We start from the raw sequence: 19,421 nt of genomic DNA, 5'->3' as shown, positions 1-19,421 counted from the left end.
TTCGCTCCAAACAAAGGAAGAGATATAAAAGATTTAGGGGCCCTGGCTTCAGCTGAGGGAGACCGATTAACTCACACAAGGTGGAAGGCTCAGCTAATCAGGAAGACGCCCAATGACTGGGCTTCGTCGGATTAGTGGGAGTGGGGGCGGGATTTCACCAAGTTTATCGGGTTTGACATTTATACTCCTGAATTATGATCACCCCTCGTCCTGTATGTCATTCGATCTCGCCTTTTTATGACCTGTCTCGACCTGATCCCATTCCCCCTCATTGCAGGAAGCCAAATGGCCGGCATCATGTCCCAGAGTTTGAACTCGTTCCAGCAACTGGAAAAGGTTCGCACCTTCCTAGATTCCCTGTGTGAATCTTTTGTCATCATATAGGGGGCGTGAGAATTCAGAAAATACCCCAAGAATGGTCCATAAAGGGTCAAGTTGACCCCGCCAACCGTGGCCCCAGCTGGGTGAAGGCACCTATGCAATGGGTGGGTATCCCCCATCAGTTTGATACCCCCGGGAAAAGCTTCAATCGTACTGCGAGAATATCTATTCATAAGAAGATTAGGTCCATAAAGGTCGAAACAACCAGATTAATGAGTTGGTTGCCTTGAAGGAGATTCACCTCCACACCGAAGAAGGGACGCCATCCACTGCGATCCGGGAAATCTCCTTGATCAAGGAGCTCAATCACGAGAACATTCTGGCCTTGTGCGATGTGATCTCCACCGTGGAAAAGCTCATCATGGTGTCGGAGTACAGGGACAAAAATCTCAAGCGCTTAATGGACGACCGGGGTGATGCCCTTGATCTCCCTACCAACAAGCACTTTGAATACCACATAACCTACTGTCATGAGAATAAGATCTTGCATCGGGATCCAAAACCTCAAAATCTGCTGAATAGCCGGGGCGGAGGTCTGAAGCTGGCAGATTTTAGCCTTGCCCGCGCCTTTAGCATTCCCGTCGACATTTTCTCGAACGAGGTGCTTACTCTCTGGTCTTGACCTTCAGTTGTGCTCTTGGGGAGCCGCTCTTACAATACCAGCCTCGATATCTGGTCAGCGGGCTGCATCATTGCCGAGACGTACACCGGCCACTTTTTGTTTCCGGGTGCCACCCATGATCAACTGCTCAAGATCTTTCAAGTGAGAGGCACCCCATCCGAGGAAAATTGGCCGGGAATCAATCAGCTACCAGATTTTGAGCCTGGTTTTCCTGTCTACCCAACCCAAGACCTGCGATATCTGATATCCGGGCTGGAGCCTCTCGGGGCGGGTCTGCTAGAGCACAAGCTGCAATTGCGACCAGAGCTGTGGATCAGCGCCACCGATGCGCTACACCATTCATGGTTCCAGAGTCTTCGTTTTGACAGTCATGGCGCTACTGTATCAGAGCCACCATCAAGCGAACCAGAGGGAAAATGACAGGAAGAAATCAAGCTTCCCTGGAGTGTATTTCCGATCGATCCAGGGAATACTCAGATAGTGAAATGTAAGATTTGCATGATTGAACGCTCCTATTTCTCGAAAGAATGTTCTGCAAGTTATAATTACAGCAGCATGTTAAGGGCTACAGTGCCGAACCATGGGCTTGACTAAACCTCACAGGCCATCTTCGTTGCTTAGTAATAGCAACCGGATTGATCAGCCCGCTCGCGAGCTCAAATAAAATGCAATCTACTATGACCCTCAATCCAATCTCCTTGCGGTCAGCAGCAAGTGTAGCATGTCAACGCAGCAGAATCCTTTGACCTCACCGACGTTCCTCGTAAAAAAGTGTGTTGGTCTCCAATCAATGGGAACTCCCCTCGAAATACCGCATAAGCTTGTGTTTAGTCGAGTCCCGAGACTGCCAAGAATGAGGAAACTGGCTTGGCTCTCTGGGATAATACTCTCTACTCGTAAAAGGTTGGGAAAGGGGATTTAGCCGGATGGGGTTTAAAGAAGGGTTACATAGACCTTCAGAGTTGATTTTAGAAATATGCGCAAGAGGGGGATATCAAAAGTGGCATTTTCTCCAATCGAAAGTTGTAGGGAAATTTAGCTTGCCCCGAACAACGTCGTATCGCCTCGTGCCGTCCGATGGTCGCATCTCATCTCTTCTATATTCTCACTATTTTTCTTTCTTAAAACTTTTCAAGCTTATGATCCGTGTTTCTGGATTTTTCGATCTAATCACATATCATATCTGATATCTGATCGGAAGCATACATCCCTCTCTCCCTCCCCCCCCCACTTCTGACCTCCGACTGTTCTCCGACACTATTCTTCCAATCACCGCAATACTTACTCCGTACTTCAGCCAAAACAGAAAAGGTACTTCCGAACAAATTCTCTAGAACCTTTCAGTTATTTCTGTTTCCTCTTTTGCTTTTCCTCCCATCTTCAAGCAGGAAGCTATATAATTCCATTCTTCAACAACTCCCTCGAGACCATCTAGGGATATTTCCCGTCAACATAGCCCAAAGATCCCCCGCATAGTCTATCATCTCCCCCCTCTTCCCTGAGAAATATTATCTCCGTGATCAGCGCAATCAGTGCGGACCAAAATTCCAGGGTATGTATGGAATAAAGCATAGATGAAGATTCCCCCTTCTGGCATGACCATCATGATTTTTTTTTTTCCCCGCAGCCCAAACGACCTGCGGACCGCGTCACCGACATGTTCCCTTCCCCTTATTGCAACCTCGCTAACACAACAAGTCTAGCTCTTGGGGCATGGGATTAGCTTCCTCGGTAGCTTTGTCCCCGCAATTCAAGGATTTCAAAGACATGCCGCCCTGCCTCTGTCCCTAAACATTCCAGACCCCCTACACGTCACCACTGACATAGCTGTGTTAGCTCAATTTGCCTGGTATTCTCACCCCATTTGGCCTAGTGATTGTTTTTTTTTCTTGGGATTTATCTTCCATCTTCTATCATGACTTTGGTGGATTTAAAATCGTCCGAGAAGGATGAGGACGAGGAACACGAAACTATGCACGACGATTTGATTGAAGATGAGGAACATGAGGATGACAGTTCGGAACTAGACGCCATTCAACAAGAATATTTGGCGCACCATCAGCAATTGGAAGATTTCTTGTCACCAATGTCCCTGGATGAGGCTGTGCTGTACAAACTGGCCCGGCGCTTTTCCACCACATACCGCAATCTGGCCCTGACATCGGACCAGCAGTTTTTGCCAACACCCGTAACTCAACTTCCTACTGGTCGGGAGACGGGTCGCTATTTAGCGATTGATGTAGGTGGTAGCAATCTTCGGGTTGCTTTCATCGAATTGCTCGGAGAAGCCGTGGATTCCGATGTTCGACCTACAGATGCCACGGAGAGATCACGGGACACCATCCGGAAAGCCCAGCGCCAACGAGTCAAGCGAACGCTGGAACGAGCTTGGCCTATTCAAGATCATTTGAAGATGGACAAGGCGGAAGATCTCTTTTCTTGGATCGGTGATTGCATTGCGGAGGTGGTAGCGGAGAGTCTATCATCAGATGCCACTAAGAAGGATATGCCGGCCGAACTAGATATGGGAATTACATTCAGTTTCCCTATAATGTGAGTTATTTTTTTCCCAAGGTTGTTGTGTTGCTGAGTTGTCCTGATTCTGCGGCTCCTGTTACGAAAGTCAGTTAGTTTTGTGCTAACTTATCCCAGGCAAGAATCATTGGCAGAGGCCACATTAATGCCCATGGGGAAAGGCTTCGCTATCTCATCAAATCTCAATCTTGGCAACATCCTTCTGAATGGATATGAAAAACACACAAGGCGGCCGGATGATGAAGACGAACCCTCAACCAAACGTCGAAAGCTCTTCGCATTACCAAAACTGAAAATCCAAGCTATCACCAATGACACAGTGGCCACGTTGGCTTCCCTTGCATACAAGGTCAAATCTCTACCAAACAGCAGAGTCGCCATGGGCATCATTGTAGGCACTGGTTGCAACGCGACCATCCCGATGAAACTCAGTGCACTGCACAAATCTAAAGCCAAGAGTGTGAATGTAATGGAACCCAGCGCTGTGGAGACTATTGTTAACACAGAGTGGACTATTTTTGGTGCTGCGCCACCACTCAAGGAGCTCAATGTGACCACAAAATGGGACATTGAACTGGACCGGGCCTGTGCACGTCCAGGCTTCCAGCCATTCGAATACATGACCGGAGGCCGCTACATCGGTGAACTGATTCGCTTGATCCTATTCGACTATCTCACAACAGTCGCTGAGTTATCAAAACGCTCCCTGCCTGCAAACCTCATCCAAGAATACGCCCTAACAACAACATACATCTCCGACCTTGTCGCCAAAGCCCGATCTGACAGCGAACTCGCCAAAGCCTTGAATAAATCCCTCCCTCCACCAGAGAGCAGTGACTGGCGCTGGGATGCCCGAGCTGCAGGAGCATTCCGAAAGATCGCCCGCGCGGTACAGAGACGGTCAGCTGGGCTGATTGCCGCTGCGGTGGTTGGCCTCCTTGCCTGTGCTCGCGAGATCGAGCTGAAGGAAGACAGCAACAGCAGCTCACCCGAGAATCCCGCTTCACCTCAGAGCAACGGCGACGCCATCACCGAGTTCGTTGGTGTACCGAACGCTACGGCTGTAAATCTCAACTCTGCCGCTGTCGCTGTCAACCACGCCGCCCAGGAACATGTCGTCCCTATCCTCAATCCTACGCCAATAGATTGGCAGTCCGGTCCTGAAGAACTCGTCGTGGCTTACACTGGTGGCATAATCCAACATTACCCGCAGTTCAAGGAGATGTGCCAACAATATATAGACCGTCTCATCATGCGGACTGGTCCGCAACGAGGTGGGAAATCGGTTTTCTTACGGGAAGCCTCCGACGGTGGTGTCATTGGCGCCGGTGTTTTGGCTGGCATGGTTGTGAGAAAATGAGATTCTTGTGAAACGCTAGCAAGCATTTGTTTGTTTGCCTTTTCTCCCCCTTCTTTGGGTGGAATTCGTCAATGCGAAAATATTTCGAAACTAGGAGTTAATTGGGACAATGTCTGTTTCTTTTTGAATTCGAGTTGGGGCTCACGGCATAGAAATGAGACATGATTTCTGCCACTGAATTCCTATTTTGGGCTTTGGTAATTTCGTTAATCTACGCTTTGATTGGGGTTGGACAAGTCCATTTCAGGTCCCCATAATATGGCTTGCTGTGTTCATGGTCTTGCACATTTTCCGGTTGAAGTCCAGCCCCGAGCGATGTTTCACTGTCGATCAAAGCGTGATGATTGAAGCCTAACCTATGAGGCATTGCTACAAGCATTGACATGATATACACGCAGCGCTATCGCTATCGCTGTCACCCAGGACCCTGCGCATTGCAATGAAGTCGCACCCAACCAGGAAATGAAAATGTTCCAATGGCACATACCTAGGAATGTTCCAATTATCGAAAGTCAAGAAGTTAAGATGAGAGCACCATGACAGATTGCGCGGCTCGAACCAAGGAAGCGCAATTAGAGAATGCAGGCGCACCCGGAGAGTGGAATGCATTCGATTAGGCATGGCCGTCTCTTCTTATCAAAGAAACGTCACATGCAAATGCTCGGAATACCAATTAGGCAAACTCAACCAAAGCCAAGCGCGAGAATTCTTGTCTGTTGTCGGAAACGAAGTTTCAAGAGTCTAATCTTGATGGATGCCTGCAGCTATCGGGGGCAGAAGAGAACGATGAGCTCACAACATTCCTTCACCGCGTCCATTGCCAAAGCATCCGGAGCCAAGCCTGCATTACAGGATATGACGCCTCGCTCGAATTTAAATATGTAACATTTGAGAGATGATCAAGGTTTGTTCTTGTGAATGTTGATGTCGAAAAATTGTTTTCAAATTAATCGGAACATGTTGTTTCGCACGCCGCGCTTCATTGCATTCGGTTTGCCGTCTTCGTACTCAATTCCACAGGCTCCTCCTGCTCCAGACAATTGTTCGAGTCGCTCGCGAAGCTCAGCGTCGGCTTGGGAGACAGTTTTGGCCTTGAGTGGAAGCGTGTGACGGTTGTTATCTTGGTTCGAGGAGTTCTCTGAAATTTGATTGGCTTCCTCTTGCTTCGATTCGGTATTTTGGCTACTTTGGAGATCTATAATTCCAAGGCAATGCACATTAGCTTGAGGTGGGCTTTTGGGCGGTACTGACCAACCTTGAGCTTCTAATGCCCTGAACAAGGTTGTTGACAAGTATCGCGCACCAGGGACATGCAATTGACTGGATAATGTTTTATTTAGGATGGACGGAGGTCCGAAAATCTTCACATTCATGCTGTGATATTTTTCGAGCTTGTTGTATGTTTACTGAGGAATTTGTGAGGTCAAAGAACATGCATTCAATTTATCTGACTGACGCAATTCAAGATAATGATTCACACGTGACTTTTGTAGATCACGTGCTGACGGCCGCCCCCGCGATTTGGCCGGCGATCTTGAACTTGCTCTTGTAATTCACACCTCCAATACTCTTTCGACGAGTCCGCTCTCATTTCATCTCAGAATGGCATCTGTAGCTTACTATGAGCTTTACCGTGGCAGCAGGTAATGTACCCGATGAAGCAAACCCAAAGCTCCAAAGTTGACTCAAAGAACATCCAGCCTCGGATTATCCCTCACCGACACCCTTGACGACCTGATCAATGAAGGCCGCATCGAGCCCCAACTGGCGATGAAGATCCTTGGTACTTTTGACAAGATTGTGACTGAAGTCTTGGCGGACAAGGTTCGGGCCAGACTCACCTTTAAGGTAACTCATGTCACATTCAAAGCACGCCCTTGGCCAAATGGGCCATGGTTCGATCATTGTTCGACGAAGCTAACCTGTACATTCCTCTACCGCTTTTAGGGCCACCTGGACACCTACCGATTCTGCGACGAAGTCTGGACCTTCCTAATTAAAGATGTCTCGTTCAAGCTGGACAACCAGACAACTGTGTCCGCAGATAAGGTGAAAATCGTGAGCTGCAACAGCAAGCGGCCTGGCGAGGTGTGAGGGGAGCCTTGCATGGGCGGAGATACTGGCGTTTAATTTTTTTTCCCTCAAATGGTTGGATGGGCGTTCTACCGGCAGTCCGTTATTGATTTCGATGAGATGTCCTGCATGAGGCGTTTGAGGCGGTCCCAGTTATTTTCATCTTGTATTACGAATATCGAAAATGGCATTAGATACCCAAATGAACGAGGTTAATACTTGCAAATCTTGTACTTTGTAGTGGAGCCCCAACTTGTGTTGCGCGGAATGCGGATGACCTCACCTTATCGGCCATGGATGCCTATCTGCAGCTCTCTTTCGCTCGACATAATCTTTTGCTGAGATCACGACACCAAGCCACGTCTTGGTTTTCCTCTTTAATAATCTTAAATAATGCCTAGGACATTGCCCTGGCTTCTTACTAAGAATAATATCCGTGTGAAAAAAGAGTCAACACCACGGAAGCGCATGAAAAAGGAACCCAGTCCTGATCGCAACCTCACCCCCAAAAATCTTCGAGCTTCTCCCCCAAGGCACGATTTCTTCAGATCCTGTAGGTTTTGAACTTGGAGAATATCTGACCTCATCCCCATTCTGAATGCTTTTTACAGCACAAAGCCCGCCGACCTCTCCTATCAGACGCTGTCCCTCCGAAGAGTACGATTGCAAGCAGGCCCCGCGCAACTAGAGGAAGTCGCTAATTGGCACCTTGTAGATTCTTAATCGAAGGAGTTCAACGCGATGATGGCTGGGTTATGGTAGAAGACGAATTCTACGCTGTCGCGCAAGCATTCACTCAACATCTACATCATGCGGAGTACCTGCGACGGAGAAAGCAAGTGAAAGCCGAAACTGCAGCCGGAATAAGAGAAATTGAGAGACCTACAGACAGCCGTACTTCAATTTTAAACGAAGTTGAGCAACGAAGAAAGGCCGAAACGCTGAGGGGGCGACATAAAGCTGGACTCGCGCAGATCGGACACGGAGGAGACGACGAGAAAGATGAAGCTGAGGATGATGAGAGATGGGTTGGAACACATCTTCATGATCTGATGACGAGTCCACGAAAAATACGATCCTTAGCAGGAGTTCACGCACCCAAGTCCTCTACTAGAGCTGCTGCGGGCTTCGGGCAGACGCCTACTTTAGGTACTGGACGAGCCCGGGTGGACAGTATAGGGAGTGTGACTGCATCATCAAGAGTATCAAAAGTTCCATGCATTGAACAGGATGAAGAGACGGCCTCGGGCTCAGATGACGACCTTGACTTGGAAACCAAGCCAGTCGTGCTGCCACCGCCCAAAAGAAAAAATGCCGCTCTACGAACAAGGCTGGCTCACGGTCAGGCAATGCCACGAGCCCAGCAGCAATCTAAAATACAAAGCACTTCTACATCAAAACCGGGACATGGGCGACCCAGTCCAGCGAACGCGTATAAATCACGAGTTCAATCGCTTTTTGATGACCTCGATGAACTACCAGAGTCATCTCGGCCAAAAAACCCTATTTCTAACAGGTCCAAGGAACCTCCTTCGAGTCTCTCACCACCAAAAGGCGGAGGGAGTGATTTAGATGCAAAAAATTCCCGGCGCAGTGAAGTGCCGACTTTCTTGTTGTGACCATTCACGGACCAATCCACAATCTTTCTGTCAACCCGACACTTTGGCGATTCACATTTCCTGCACCTTAATTGACTTGGCCGAGGCCTCAATTTCATAGCTTGCAACTGGGCTCAATTTCCACCACCGGTGTAACTTCACGCGGTCTCGGAAGCGGAGGACAGTCTCACGCTCATCCTTCGAGCATGGGCCCGCACCTTGCCTTTCGTCAACGATGGTAGAGCTACCATTTTGATCATCATGCTGTCTTTCTCCGCGATCGGTGTGCGACTGTCCTGGGACGTAACCGTCCTGTGATTGATTGGTCAGATGTGATCGTTCTGTCGGAATTTGACAAGGCGAGAGAACTGACTCAGCATCAGAGAAGTAAGCAGGCAATTCTTCTTTTCGGAAGTCAGTGGGAGGACCCTGTTTCATAACTTTGTCAGCGACAGTCTTTTTCAAACGACCAAGCCTTTCCCGGGCTTTTGCTCAACTTACAATTTCAATGATCTTTCCCTTGTCGCGTCTGAGAGGTGCCTTCAAGCACCGGAAAATTTGCCGAGGGCATTCCATGTCAGATCGATGGCGTTTTGATTGATCCGATCGGCGGACACGAAGCTCTTATGAAGAGCTGGGGGGGGGGGGGGTTCACAGAGTATTTGAATAATGTTGATTCCAGCTAGTATGTCCTTGATTGTGAACAAGGAATTGAAAGGAACAAAGGGTAAAGCTTGGATAGGAAACAAATACTATACAACGAGTGACAAGGCGAAACGAGAGGATGAGGATGACAGCACCCAAATAAAGGAAAAGAAGCAGGAAAAAAAATCCGGACACAACTGCTCTACACCATTGAGGTGTGTTTAGGGAATGAGGGTGTCAAACGACAGGTCGGGCGAGAGTGCAAATATTAGTATGTACGGAGTTATGCAAATCTACGCTACTCCCGGCGTGTCAGGGACAACCCGATCCACAGTCTCGCCCCAGTCGAACTAGGCGACAGCTGTACCTTTGGCATGGACAGGATGACAGGCTCGGCAGGACGCCAATCTAGCAGCAGTTCGCTCCCCTGGCGGCAGCAGTGGGTCCTCCCTGGGGGGGGGGGGCCTGGATTGCTTGGGATTGGCTAGGACAAAGAGTCCCGAATGCTTAGAGTCTTTTTTTTTACCTCTTCTGGCTCTACTCCATACTGGGAATTCAAATGTGTATCACTCGACCCGACCGTTTTTACGGGTGTCTATCTATCTCTCTGTGTGCGGACAATATACCCCACGATCTGCTGCAACTCATCGGATGCAACACAGCAGATGGGCATTACAGGCGGCAATCATGATCTGCAGGCTGCAGGGAAGATGCTCTGGCATTGAAGGCCCATGGAAATTAGGTATACGACCCTCAGTGGATCGAGTGGAAAGCGGCCCAGACCAAAGGGGTAAAGGGGAGAAGAAGCAAAGAGAACCCTCGTGGTCTGGCGAACCATATTTCATTCTTAGTGTTTCTTTTTCTATTTAAGGGACTAGAGAGTCATCTCTAAAGTTCTTTATAACCTGTTTTGTCCCGAGTACAGGATGTTTCAGTCACACTAAAGTCACCGTTTACCGGGTCGGGTAAGTGCATATATTTAACCCTGCGAGGGTCTTGGAAGCTCATGGGAAACAGGATTCCTTGTCCCTAGCTCTGGGACAACTCGATTTTTGTTTTCTTGTGCAGACTCACTAGCTCAGTTGGAATGTCATTTTGCCTCGCCTTCTTTGTCAATGTCTTGGAAACTAGGCGGTCATGAGACCCTGTTCTCGGCAAGCGATTTTAGACATTTCTTTCAAGGATGCATCGTTAATCACCGATTAATTCTGTAGCTGTGTGGATCGTTCATGAATTTGAAACTGACAGGGGTGATCTTACAGGTTATTATGTTAATCAGGGGGGGGGGGGGGGCTACATCCGGAGTAGCTCCTCCAACTACGGTGTATTTGGTAGACCTGATCTTGGAGGTCAAGTGTATACCCTATCTCAGAGACAATTAAGACAGATTCAAGTCCTTTTCTGTAATATTATGAGTGAACTATCGCTACATGCACAAGTAGCAGCCACATTGGCAATTCCGAAACAAGGCAGGCTCCTCGACTTGATTTCCTTTGTTTCACTATATTAATAACTCCGGGCCTAAAAGGTTATAGAAATGCCATCAATTCAATTGAAACAGAAAGACCTTGCGGGTGGCTGCGAGGCTCGGGAATGGTTGGCGTGTTTTTCTTATTTCGCGCCTCCCTTGCATTGGAACAATGCCGAGTCAAAGAACAGCTTACAAAGGCTAGTGTAGCTTCGCACCTGTTTGGGATAGTATATCGTACGTATTCTAATATTCTCAATCTCAAGGCAGAAGACACAAGGACCTATTCAACTCTACTTTTTGGTTTCTACCGTCTCTTCATGTTGAACAATTGTTGTTGATTGTTATATCTGGGCCAACGGAGTCGAGCCCTAACTTGAATTGAACCGTAGGGATAGGGAATTCTCGGACCTTTGGCTACGTCTGAGTAGAAGCATGAATAGCATAAAGATACCGCCGTCGAAATACACTTACAGGAGCTCAGTTTAACTATTTGTCGAATCCTAGTGTGTCCTAGGTTTCAAGTGTATGCTATTCTGGTAAACGTGAAGCCCACGAAGAAGTACTACAACTGTACCAAGTTTGGCAGTGGTATGCATCACCGTCCTCGCAATGTCTGAATCTGGGGTTTTCATCCAAAGGGCCCAATAGCGTTCTGAATAAACATTACTATTGACGTATCGGCCAGTTCCGGTGGAGTGCCTCTCTAAGCCTGAAGCTTGGCTTACATTCCTGACTATTAAATTTACTGGCAAATTGAAGCATTGCAATCGTATCCCGGAATGTGTTGCCATACACTGGAGATCCATTCTTATGGGACCTTTCTACACGAAGGGCGTGACACATTGTGGAGCAACCCACAACCGCTCCAAGTTCATGATCTTAAAAGCTCAGGTCTGCATACTCCCTTGATTCGAGTGAGCGCCTGAGCGGCAGCTGACTGGTTGGATGATTTCGCAAAGGATGACCTCGGTTACATGACGGAGCCATGGAGGGATAGATAAGGTGGAGAAAGGGCACAACCCACGGAGAGGTGACGGGCCATGACATTCGTTCTGGTGAAGTTTTCTATGTGTTGAGTGTATTTTTTTTTCTTCATTTCCATGTACAAGGGTCTGAACCCCACTTTGCAAGTTTCATAAAACGGCCGGGCTAGCAACCTTTCTAGTTGTCGGCGGGCCTAACAGCACTCCCTTATGGCAGCGGAGCAGCATACGTTCGGAGCAAGCTACAGTGGGCGAACGGATTTATCCAAAATGTCTTTCTTGTCCTGTTGACTCGTTTCACCTGCCATTTTGTCTGAGCTGAGGGGCTTGGCCCAGAGAAAATTCAATGCATTGGCGCCGTCAATGCAGTCTGACATTCCCAGCACCACTAAAGAGATTAAAAGGGTTTGTAATTTACCCTCTGGCGTTATTTTTTACAGTTTTGTTCGGCATCTTTCGAGAGGAAGATTGAAAGACCAGGATATAGGTGACTGTAAACTGATCTGTGGGTATATGTTTGCATCGAGTATGACACACGGTCGATTCTCTCCCAGATTCTATAAAAGCCAAGACTCCAAGTCCAATCCAATTAGCCGATGTGTGGGCACTTGAAGTTATGATTGTGATGTTCAGAGAACTCCATCAGTGAAGTCAATGACTTGTACTTTCTCCACGAGTCCATCAAGAGTTTTGACGAAGGCCAGATGAGACGGATCGCTTTGTACATAATAGTCTCGATCTGCAGCACTTTCAAACTCTACGATAAATGCGTGTGTCATTCCACTCTATCCGGAGTGAGTCAGATTTTCTCGAAAGATTCTGTCCTCCAGACTCTCAAGAGAAACAGAAACTCACTTGGATGCCTTCGGGGGAGTTATCCTTCCCACCGGACGTCGACTTGATATAGGGCTGCTTAGAGGTATGGTGAACGCACTTGTCCTTGAGAGCAAGCATACGCTCACAGGTCTTTTGGGGGTGATTGTTAACATCCACTATGAAGTTCTTGCTCGCGGTCAAGTCCATCTGCGTTGGAATCTTTTGGCAAAACGTACATCCTGGACAATCTCCGCGGTCACTTCTAACTTGAACTGAAAAAGAACGATATGAGTAATCGACATACTGGGCCCTTCTAGGTGACATATAATCTTGGAAGAGAGTCAAAAAGGAAGGCCGTTGTTGGGAGCGGGGTTAGATCACAAGTTGGATCACATGATCGAGTAATTTTTTTTTTTTTTAGTTGGCGGTGTCTTTCAGAAGATGCAAGAGGATATGATATTGGTTGACGGGGTTGGAAGAATAGAGAGAGAGTCCTTGACAAGAGCACAAGTCCAAAGGCACTGGCACCCCCTTCTCAATTACCGAGTAACGACTTGCGAACTATGAATTCAACCATTTCTAAACCCCTCGATTTTGGTCATTGTCATCTCTACAAGATCAACCCTGTCTCATTCACCCGGCCTGTTAAATGAGGTGGACCAAAAATCGAATGCTGCCGAAAATAGCCCATGTCCCGCACTTCAAATTATCAGATCTGTCATGCGACTGAAGAGCTTGGCCTTGCATCCTTTGGATTATGGGCCACAAGTTTAATTCGGCTGTCTAACAGAGAGTGGCTTTGAAAAACCATAGAACGCTATATCAGTGAGATCAAGGTATGAGATTTCCCTTCTATATCCGTCAAAATAGTTAATCTTCTTGATCATAGCAGCTGAAACCATCAGACCAACCTTTCACTTCAGTCTATTTATACTCCCCTTTCAGACAAGACCCTCCTCAAAATCAAACCCAAAGAATTAACATGCTCCTGCCCCAACATATCTGCATGTCGGCCCTCACACTGATGCACCGCCATTCCCAACCGACTTAACTCCTCCCACTGTCCCAGATAATCCCGCACCCATACCTGCCTTTGATCTGTCACCGTCAACAATGGCTCGACGACAAAAACATCAACCACAGCCCCCACCTTCCCACGGGGCACGTATCCTCCCGCTGCCCGGCAAAATCCAGCCGTAACCTCCGTCACCTGCGTCAACTCTCTCTTATCCAACCCCAAAACCTGGACTCTCCGTTGATCTGCTTCGCCAAGAATAACATTCAGCGCCATCTCGGCCTCCTTGACTCTCAATTCCGGCATAAGCTCTAGAGACCTCTTCTCCGAGATCAATTCATAGAAATGCCCAATCATCACCAAAGCCTCCGACCAAGTTAAATGTCCCACCAGCGGGGAGATATCAGGCGGCCCATCTAACGCACCCAGAAACCGGACTTCGGCACCGGATGACTCCAGCCTCTTCGCAATCTCAAAAGCAACACTGCTCCCGAGCGAATACCCTGCGATGGCATACGGGCCCTGGGGCTGGGTGCGTAGGAGGGCAGTAGTGTAGAGATCAGCCATTTCGTTCATGCTGGTGAAGAGGGGCTCGCCAGGTCGAGTGCCGCGGGCACGGAAGGCGTAGATAGGGCGGTCGTGAAAGGCACGCGCGAGGGCAGTGAAGATGAGGACGTTTCCTGACGCAGGGTGGACTAGCCAGAGCGGAACCGTGGAGCCGTGTGGCTGAAGGGGGATCACGGGATCGTATTCTGCGGTTCTTGTGGTGATGCCAGTGGAGATGGAGATCTGGTGGGCGAGGCCAGAGATGGTGGGGTCGGAGAGTAGGTCTGGGAGGGTGAGATGGGCGTGGAAGATCCGGTGCAAGTCCTGGGTGATGGTGTAGAAATCAAGGGAGGAGAGGCCGAGTTGGAATAAATTGGTTGTGACGCTGACGTCGTTTGGGTCGGTGGAGAGGTGCGTGCAGACGAGATCTAGGATGGTTTGCTCAGTCGGCGAGCGTGGCGGCTGTCGGTGAACCTGGCGATAAGCTCGCAGGTGAGCCATATGGAAGGCTCGCTCGGTCTCGAGTGTGCCGTTCTCGAAGAGACGCCGGAAATGGGCGCGAGATAACTTGCCTAGGGAGGTCTTTTCGAAGTAGTGACGAGGGATAGGAAGGACTGCGGCGGGCTTGACATGCACTACTAAACTCGCAATACGCTCGATGGCGTCGGTGGTCTGGGCTCTGGTTTCGTCGTCATCTGGGTCATAGCTGGCAAGGTACACGACACAATACGACTCCGTGAATGCGCCAGGAGGCCGGTGGGCGAAGACCAGCGTATAGCTTGGCGTGAGGCCCGGAATACGTGCTTGCTCGAGGCTGTGTTCGACCTCTACGGCAAAGATGGTGAGCCCGTTAATGAGCAAGGTATCCTTGGTCCGTCCAGTGATGTACAGCCGACCATGCTCGTCTATATAGGCATTGTCACCGGTGATGAACCAGCCATCGGCCGTAAATGCTGCACGCGTGGCTGCAGGGTCACGATAATACCGATCGAACATGACAGTACCACGCAATTCCAGCATACCCTCTTCACCCACAGCAGCCGGCTTCATTCCATTTGTCTCATGCACAACGCGCATCTGCACTCCGGGAATGGGCAGGCCACAGGCGAGGAATTCGCCAGAAGCACCGTCCAGGCTCTCCAGCGTGTGGTCGACAATATCCCAGACTATACCGGCGCACGACTCGGTCAATCCGTAGCCAGCGCAGATAAATGGTCGAGCCCCGTGGTGTTGCAGTGAGCGCATGAGATCCACTGCTGTCTGCCGTACGGTGGGCTCCCCGCCGGAGAAGACGCAACGCAAGCACGATAGATCCCAGACCGGGGGTTCTCTTTCAAAGTCTGGATGGGACACCCGTTCACGGAGTAGAGTGAGGAAGAAATTTGGAGCAAAGCTGAGGGATACTCGATGCCGGTCGATCAAGTCAAGGAATAGGCGGGGGTCTGTCAGTACCCGTTCCGTGGCTACCTGGATTTGTTCTGCTCCGAGGAACATGGCATGCAGGTGCATCTCGACCAGATTGACCACATGGTCTAATGAAATCCAGCTTAGAAACACATCCTCCGACGTGGCCCGACAGTGATACGCCTTGCCAGCTACCGCTGCCAGCATCTGGGGTTGTCGCAGACACACGGCCTTGGAGAACCCAGTGCTACCAGAAGTGAGCATCAGAGCTCCAAGGTCATCGTCGCGTTGATTTTGCACCACTGGCGCAAGACTAGGACTAGAGAATGTGGAAATCGGTATGAGATCGTCCACGCGATACAGACTAGGAGTCTCTACGCCATTGAAGGCGCATGCCATACGGTCGTTGGTGAGGATAACTGGGGAGTTGAGCAACCGCAGGATATGCTCTGCTTGGGCAATACGCCTGTCACTAGAGACGGCAAATTTTGGCACAATACAGGGAACATAGCCCGCTGCCGTCGTAGCCCAAAACCAGCGGATATTCTCCTCGTGCGTGTCAAAGTGTAGCAAAATAACAGTCTCCCGCTGTAAATCTAGGACGGAGTTCTGCAGCCATGCTGCATCACGCCGAGACTGGTCGAGCAGCTCTTGGTAAGATATACGCTTTGGGTTGCTTTTTCCAGAATCATGTGCATTGTAGAATGTGATCCCAGCTGAGGTTGCTGCTGCTCTCTGAAGAAGCTCTAACACACTGGTTAATGGGGGTTCAGTTTTGATGATTTTCCGGTCTTTTCCTGGCCCTGGATTGGTAAAATTGAAAGGAGAAGCAACTCTGGATTGGAACATGGCCAAAAAGAAAGAAAAAAAAGGTCTTGAAGAAACAAGAACGATCAAATCTCACGCTGACTGAAATAGTTTTTTTTTTTCTCCCCCTCTTCTCCCATTTCCAGTGCTGACTGAACCAAGTCTTTTCGTTTCTTACCCCATCCTCCATGGGAGGCTTCACTAATTCTGCCCCCACCCCCTTGGGGTCACGGCCATGCAACATGGCATCCCTGCCATCATCACCTGCTTTGACGCCGGTTAGGCAAAGGGGGTATTTATTATTGTCTGATCTCGCCTATTGTCTTTCTTCAAGAGTCTTTCCACGATTACCTTCAACATGTCGAAAACGATGACCTCTAGTTCCGCTTTCTTATACTCCCTCACGGCGTCCGAGAAGGCGGAGTGGTCCCAGTCCCTCAAGGCCGTCGTGTTAGGACTAAGCATCACAATGCTGGTGCTCGGTAATCTTGGCGTCGTGCTGCGTATTTGGGCTCAATGGCGTATCGAGAAGCGTCCGATGGCAGAGGATTATTGGCTGGTTGTCGCTGTAGTATGTTCCATATTCGTGCATGACAATTCTCCCTCTGTCCTTTTCTGACTGATCGATTCAGCTGTTTGCCAGCGTGGTTTCGGTAGCCACCATTGTGGCCGTGCATTATGGCCTGGGATACCATTTATTCCGAGTGGAAGCCTCGGATGCTTCGGGGCAGGCTCTCAAGAAAATTTTTATGTGTGTCTGGCTGACGGCCACGTTCAATGGACCTTCCATGCTGGCCACGAAGATCGCTCTCCTACTCTGGTATCGCCGATTGTTCATCGTCCAGCAGATGTGGTTGAAGATCTTCTGGTGGGTCAACGTGGTATACATCGTCCTCTGGGCCATTGGCTCCACTATTTCCTACATGTTCTCCTGCGTCCCCATCAACTATTACTGGGAACGTTTCAACCCCCAATCTACTATGCATGGCATCTGCCGCAATACCACTAATGCAGACGGTCTCCCGCTGATCCTGGATCTGGTGTCCGATGTGGTCATTCTGGTCCTTCCGATTACTACCATTGCCACTCTGCAAATGCCGCTCGCCCGCAAGGCAGCGTTAATGATTGTTTTCTCTGTGGGGTTACTGTACGTTTCACCCCACTCCCGGCCTCCCTGTTTCCCATTTTCCCGTGAAAAACACAGATATCATGAATAATCCAAGGAATTTCCGTCCTACGAGCTTGAATCCATAATTCTAAACATGGAAACATGGGGGCTTAAGGGGGGTTCTTTCCACTCCCCACCCCCCAAAAAAAAATTTACTACGCACGACTAACCCATCCCAGCGCTGTCGTGTCGGCCGTGGCTCGCGTCATAGTGCTCTACCTTGCCACAGATCTGCACTCCGACTTCACTTACGCCGCCGCTCCCTTTGAACTACTGGATGTAATTCAACTCAACATAGCCATTATTTGCGCGACTGCCGTCCCTATTTTCTCTCGCATACGCAAGGCTGTACGAGATTCCCACACTAAGAATCAGTCCACCACCGGTCTGAGCTCATGCAGCCATTCATCCAGACCGTCCTTGCGCTGGGCCCGAGCTCGGCTGGGGGAATCATCAAGCAGTACGGAATTGGTGCAAGTCGGCCAATCTAGTGCCAACTGCACTTCGGATATTAAGTCGCAGGGATCCATGGAAATGAAGGGGATCGTGGTTAAAATGGATGTGGAAATTCGCTAAAAAAAATTCGTTTCCGGCAATGTCTGTCATTCAACTATGTTAACTACGTTGCATGTTGTACGGAGTACACACTGATGATCAACTGGTTCCCAATTCCCCCCCTCCCCCTTATAATGCTCAATTGACCTGCAGTAATTGAAGTTTATACATTGCATGATGCAACAGTGAAACGTCGGCATCCATGCCTGTTTAGGTTATCCAGCAATTTTAAGGTATTCAGTTTTCAAAACAAGATCATATGGTGTCCACAGCAGATTGATTGATTTTTTTTTTATTTTTGCACTTGAGCTGGCAGTGGAAGAAAATTTCACCCAGACAATCTGGTGGCACACCACCAGATGACTCTAGCATTCGAGTCTACAAAACTCATTCCCTGCATCTTGGTCGTCGTCTCGCCAACCTCCAAACTCCCCTCGATGTCCCACTTTTGTCCTGTCCTCTGCTGAATATCAAACCACAGACCCTTCAGGCTCTCAACATTATGCCGATAGTGATGCGTCTCCAGTAAGCCGGTCATCTCATACTCCCCAGCCAATACACTTCCCATTTGTCTGCCACAGAGAATTACTCCCTCTCCCTCACGACACAACCCAATCAACCGAAGGAGTGACTGCACCTGGCCCTCATGATCCCAGAAATGCAGCAATGAGCCCGCCCACACGACATCAATTTTCCCCCGCATAGTATCTACAACCGGTGAGGTTTCCCATTCAGCATCCTTCGTCCCCAGATCCGCTGGCAGCAGAGTCGCTGGGAATTTCGTAGCATCATCGCGGAAAAGTTTGTATCCGAGATCAAAAAACCCGGATTCTAGATCAAACCCATACAGGTTCCGAGCCGGGATGTTGGCACGATGTACCATGTAGCGGAGCTCCTGGCCGACGCAACATCCTGCATCGAGGAATCCTGCTGAGGCGTGGGCCTGGAGGCGAGCGAGCACCCGCGGATAGAACGGAAGGCGCGCGAGGTGACAGCTCAAAAACCGCATTTGCCCGATGCAGGGGTACGGGAAGATTTTGAATGCCTCATCTCGCTGATTGGGGGTTTCTAGTGCGTTAGTCTGTTGCAGAATCATAGATTGCATTGTTCCAACCTAACTGAACGGGATCATGGGCGCTTCTACACCCGCAGGGGGCGAACTTACTAGCGCCAGAACATGGGGCAGGACCTCATCGGATTGAAACCCACTGTATTCTTCCAGAAGCGATCGGGCCTCAGGGTCGATGGTTGTTACGTTGGATTGGTACCAACCTGGGGTTGCAGGATCTGCCATCTTGGGATGAAAGAGGGGATCACTGATCTTTGAAGGAATTCACTGTGCATACCCCAAAAAGTCTACACGATCCATTATCAAAGGTGGGAAACAAAGAAACCTCCCCCTCCTCCCCTTTTTATAAATTGCAGGACCTGAGATCTTCACT

At 49.2% G+C, this 19,421-nt stretch overlaps 11 protein-coding genes across 11 annotated transcripts; 6 read left to right on the top strand and 5 right to left on the bottom strand.

The window, feature by feature from the left end:
- Positions 1–297: 297 nt before the first annotated feature.
- Positions 298–1,003, top strand: Pdw03_3370 (Tyrosine-protein kinase, receptor SEA; the record flags this gene model as incomplete). The annotated part of the gene is made up of 3 exons (XM_066100473.1): positions 298–336; positions 402–485; positions 566–1,003. The coding sequence occupies 3 exons, from the start codon at positions 298–300 to the stop codon at positions 1,001–1,003; spliced, it is 561 nt and encodes a 186-aa protein (XP_065955873.1).
- A 1,915-nt stretch (positions 1,004–2,918) lies between these two features.
- On the top strand, positions 2,919–4,898 carry Pdw03_3369 (Hexokinase family protein XprF, putative; the record flags this gene model as incomplete). The annotated part of the gene is made up of 2 exons (XM_014676774.1): positions 2,919–3,556; positions 3,656–4,898. The coding sequence occupies 2 exons, from the start codon at positions 2,919–2,921 to the stop codon at positions 4,896–4,898; spliced, it is 1,881 nt and encodes a 626-aa protein (XP_014532260.1).
- Positions 4,899–5,839: 941 nt separating this feature from the next.
- Positions 5,840–6,271, bottom strand: Pdw03_3368 (uncharacterized protein; the record flags this gene model as incomplete). Its single annotated transcript, XM_066100472.1, has 2 exons — positions 5,840–6,093; positions 6,154–6,271. 2 exons carry the CDS (start codon positions 6,269–6,271, stop codon positions 5,840–5,842), a joined length of 372 nt encoding a protein of 123 aa, XP_065955872.1.
- A 59-nt stretch (positions 6,272–6,330) lies between these two features.
- Positions 6,331–6,992, top strand: Pdw03_3367 (Transcription initiation factor IIA, gamma subunit; the record flags this gene model as incomplete). Its single annotated transcript, XM_014676776.2, has 4 exons — positions 6,331–6,446; positions 6,500–6,541; positions 6,599–6,746; positions 6,846–6,992. The coding sequence occupies 4 exons, from the start codon at positions 6,331–6,333 to the stop codon at positions 6,990–6,992; spliced, it is 453 nt and encodes a 150-aa protein (XP_014532262.2).
- A 372-nt stretch (positions 6,993–7,364) lies between these two features.
- On the top strand, positions 7,365–8,590 carry Pdw03_3366 (Transcription initiation factor IIA, gamma subunit; the record flags this gene model as incomplete). The annotated part of the gene is made up of 3 exons (XM_014676777.2): positions 7,365–7,524; positions 7,583–7,628; positions 7,687–8,590. The coding sequence occupies 3 exons, from the start codon at positions 7,365–7,367 to the stop codon at positions 8,588–8,590; spliced, it is 1,110 nt and encodes a 369-aa protein (XP_014532263.2).
- A 51-nt stretch (positions 8,591–8,641) lies between these two features.
- Pdw03_3365 (uncharacterized protein) lies at positions 8,642–9,145 on the bottom strand (the record flags this gene model as incomplete). Its single annotated transcript, XM_014676778.1, has 2 exons — positions 8,642–8,998; positions 9,071–9,145. 2 exons carry the CDS (start codon positions 9,143–9,145, stop codon positions 8,642–8,644), a joined length of 432 nt encoding a protein of 143 aa, XP_014532264.1.
- Positions 9,146–9,238: 93 nt separating this feature from the next.
- Pdw03_3364 (uncharacterized protein) lies at positions 9,239–10,247 on the top strand (the record flags this gene model as incomplete). Its single annotated transcript, XM_066100471.1, has 5 exons — positions 9,239–9,254; positions 9,312–9,429; positions 9,531–9,653; positions 10,150–10,179; positions 10,232–10,247. The coding sequence occupies 5 exons, from the start codon at positions 9,239–9,241 to the stop codon at positions 10,245–10,247; spliced, it is 303 nt and encodes a 100-aa protein (XP_065955871.1).
- Positions 10,248–12,297: 2,050 nt separating this feature from the next.
- Positions 12,298–12,786, bottom strand: Pdw03_3363 (Dimeric alpha-beta barrel; the record flags this gene model as incomplete). The annotated part of the gene is made up of 3 exons (XM_014676779.2): positions 12,298–12,453; positions 12,524–12,634; positions 12,721–12,786. 3 exons carry the CDS (start codon positions 12,784–12,786, stop codon positions 12,298–12,300), a joined length of 333 nt encoding a protein of 110 aa, XP_014532265.2.
- A 745-nt stretch (positions 12,787–13,531) lies between these two features.
- Pdw03_3362 (nonribosomal peptide synthetase TdiA) lies at positions 13,532–16,298 on the bottom strand (the record flags this gene model as incomplete). Its single annotated transcript, XM_066100470.1, has 2 exons — positions 13,532–13,582; positions 13,635–16,298. 2 exons carry the CDS (start codon positions 16,296–16,298, stop codon positions 13,532–13,534), a joined length of 2,715 nt encoding a protein of 904 aa, XP_065955870.1.
- A 316-nt stretch (positions 16,299–16,614) lies between these two features.
- Positions 16,615–18,000, top strand: Pdw03_3361 (uncharacterized protein; the record flags this gene model as incomplete). The annotated part of the gene is made up of 3 exons (XM_066100469.1): positions 16,615–16,827; positions 16,889–17,403; positions 17,604–18,000. 3 exons carry the CDS (start codon positions 16,615–16,617, stop codon positions 17,998–18,000), a joined length of 1,125 nt encoding a protein of 374 aa, XP_065955869.1.
- A 307-nt stretch (positions 18,001–18,307) lies between these two features.
- Positions 18,308–19,273, bottom strand: Pdw03_3360 (Rad4 transglutaminase-like domain family protein; the record flags this gene model as incomplete). The annotated part of the gene is made up of 2 exons (XM_066100468.1): positions 18,308–19,093; positions 19,145–19,273. 2 exons carry the CDS (start codon positions 19,271–19,273, stop codon positions 18,308–18,310), a joined length of 915 nt encoding a protein of 304 aa, XP_065955868.1.
- Positions 19,274–19,421: the final 148 nt, after the last annotated feature.

The sequence above is a fragment of the Penicillium digitatum genome, chromosome 1 (genome assembly GCF_016767815.1).
Source record: "Penicillium digitatum chromosome 1, complete sequence".
In the NCBI taxonomy this organism is placed as follows: domain Eukaryota; kingdom Fungi; phylum Ascomycota; class Eurotiomycetes; order Eurotiales; family Aspergillaceae; genus Penicillium; species Penicillium digitatum.
This window is presented reverse-complemented; position numbering and strand designations above follow the sequence as displayed.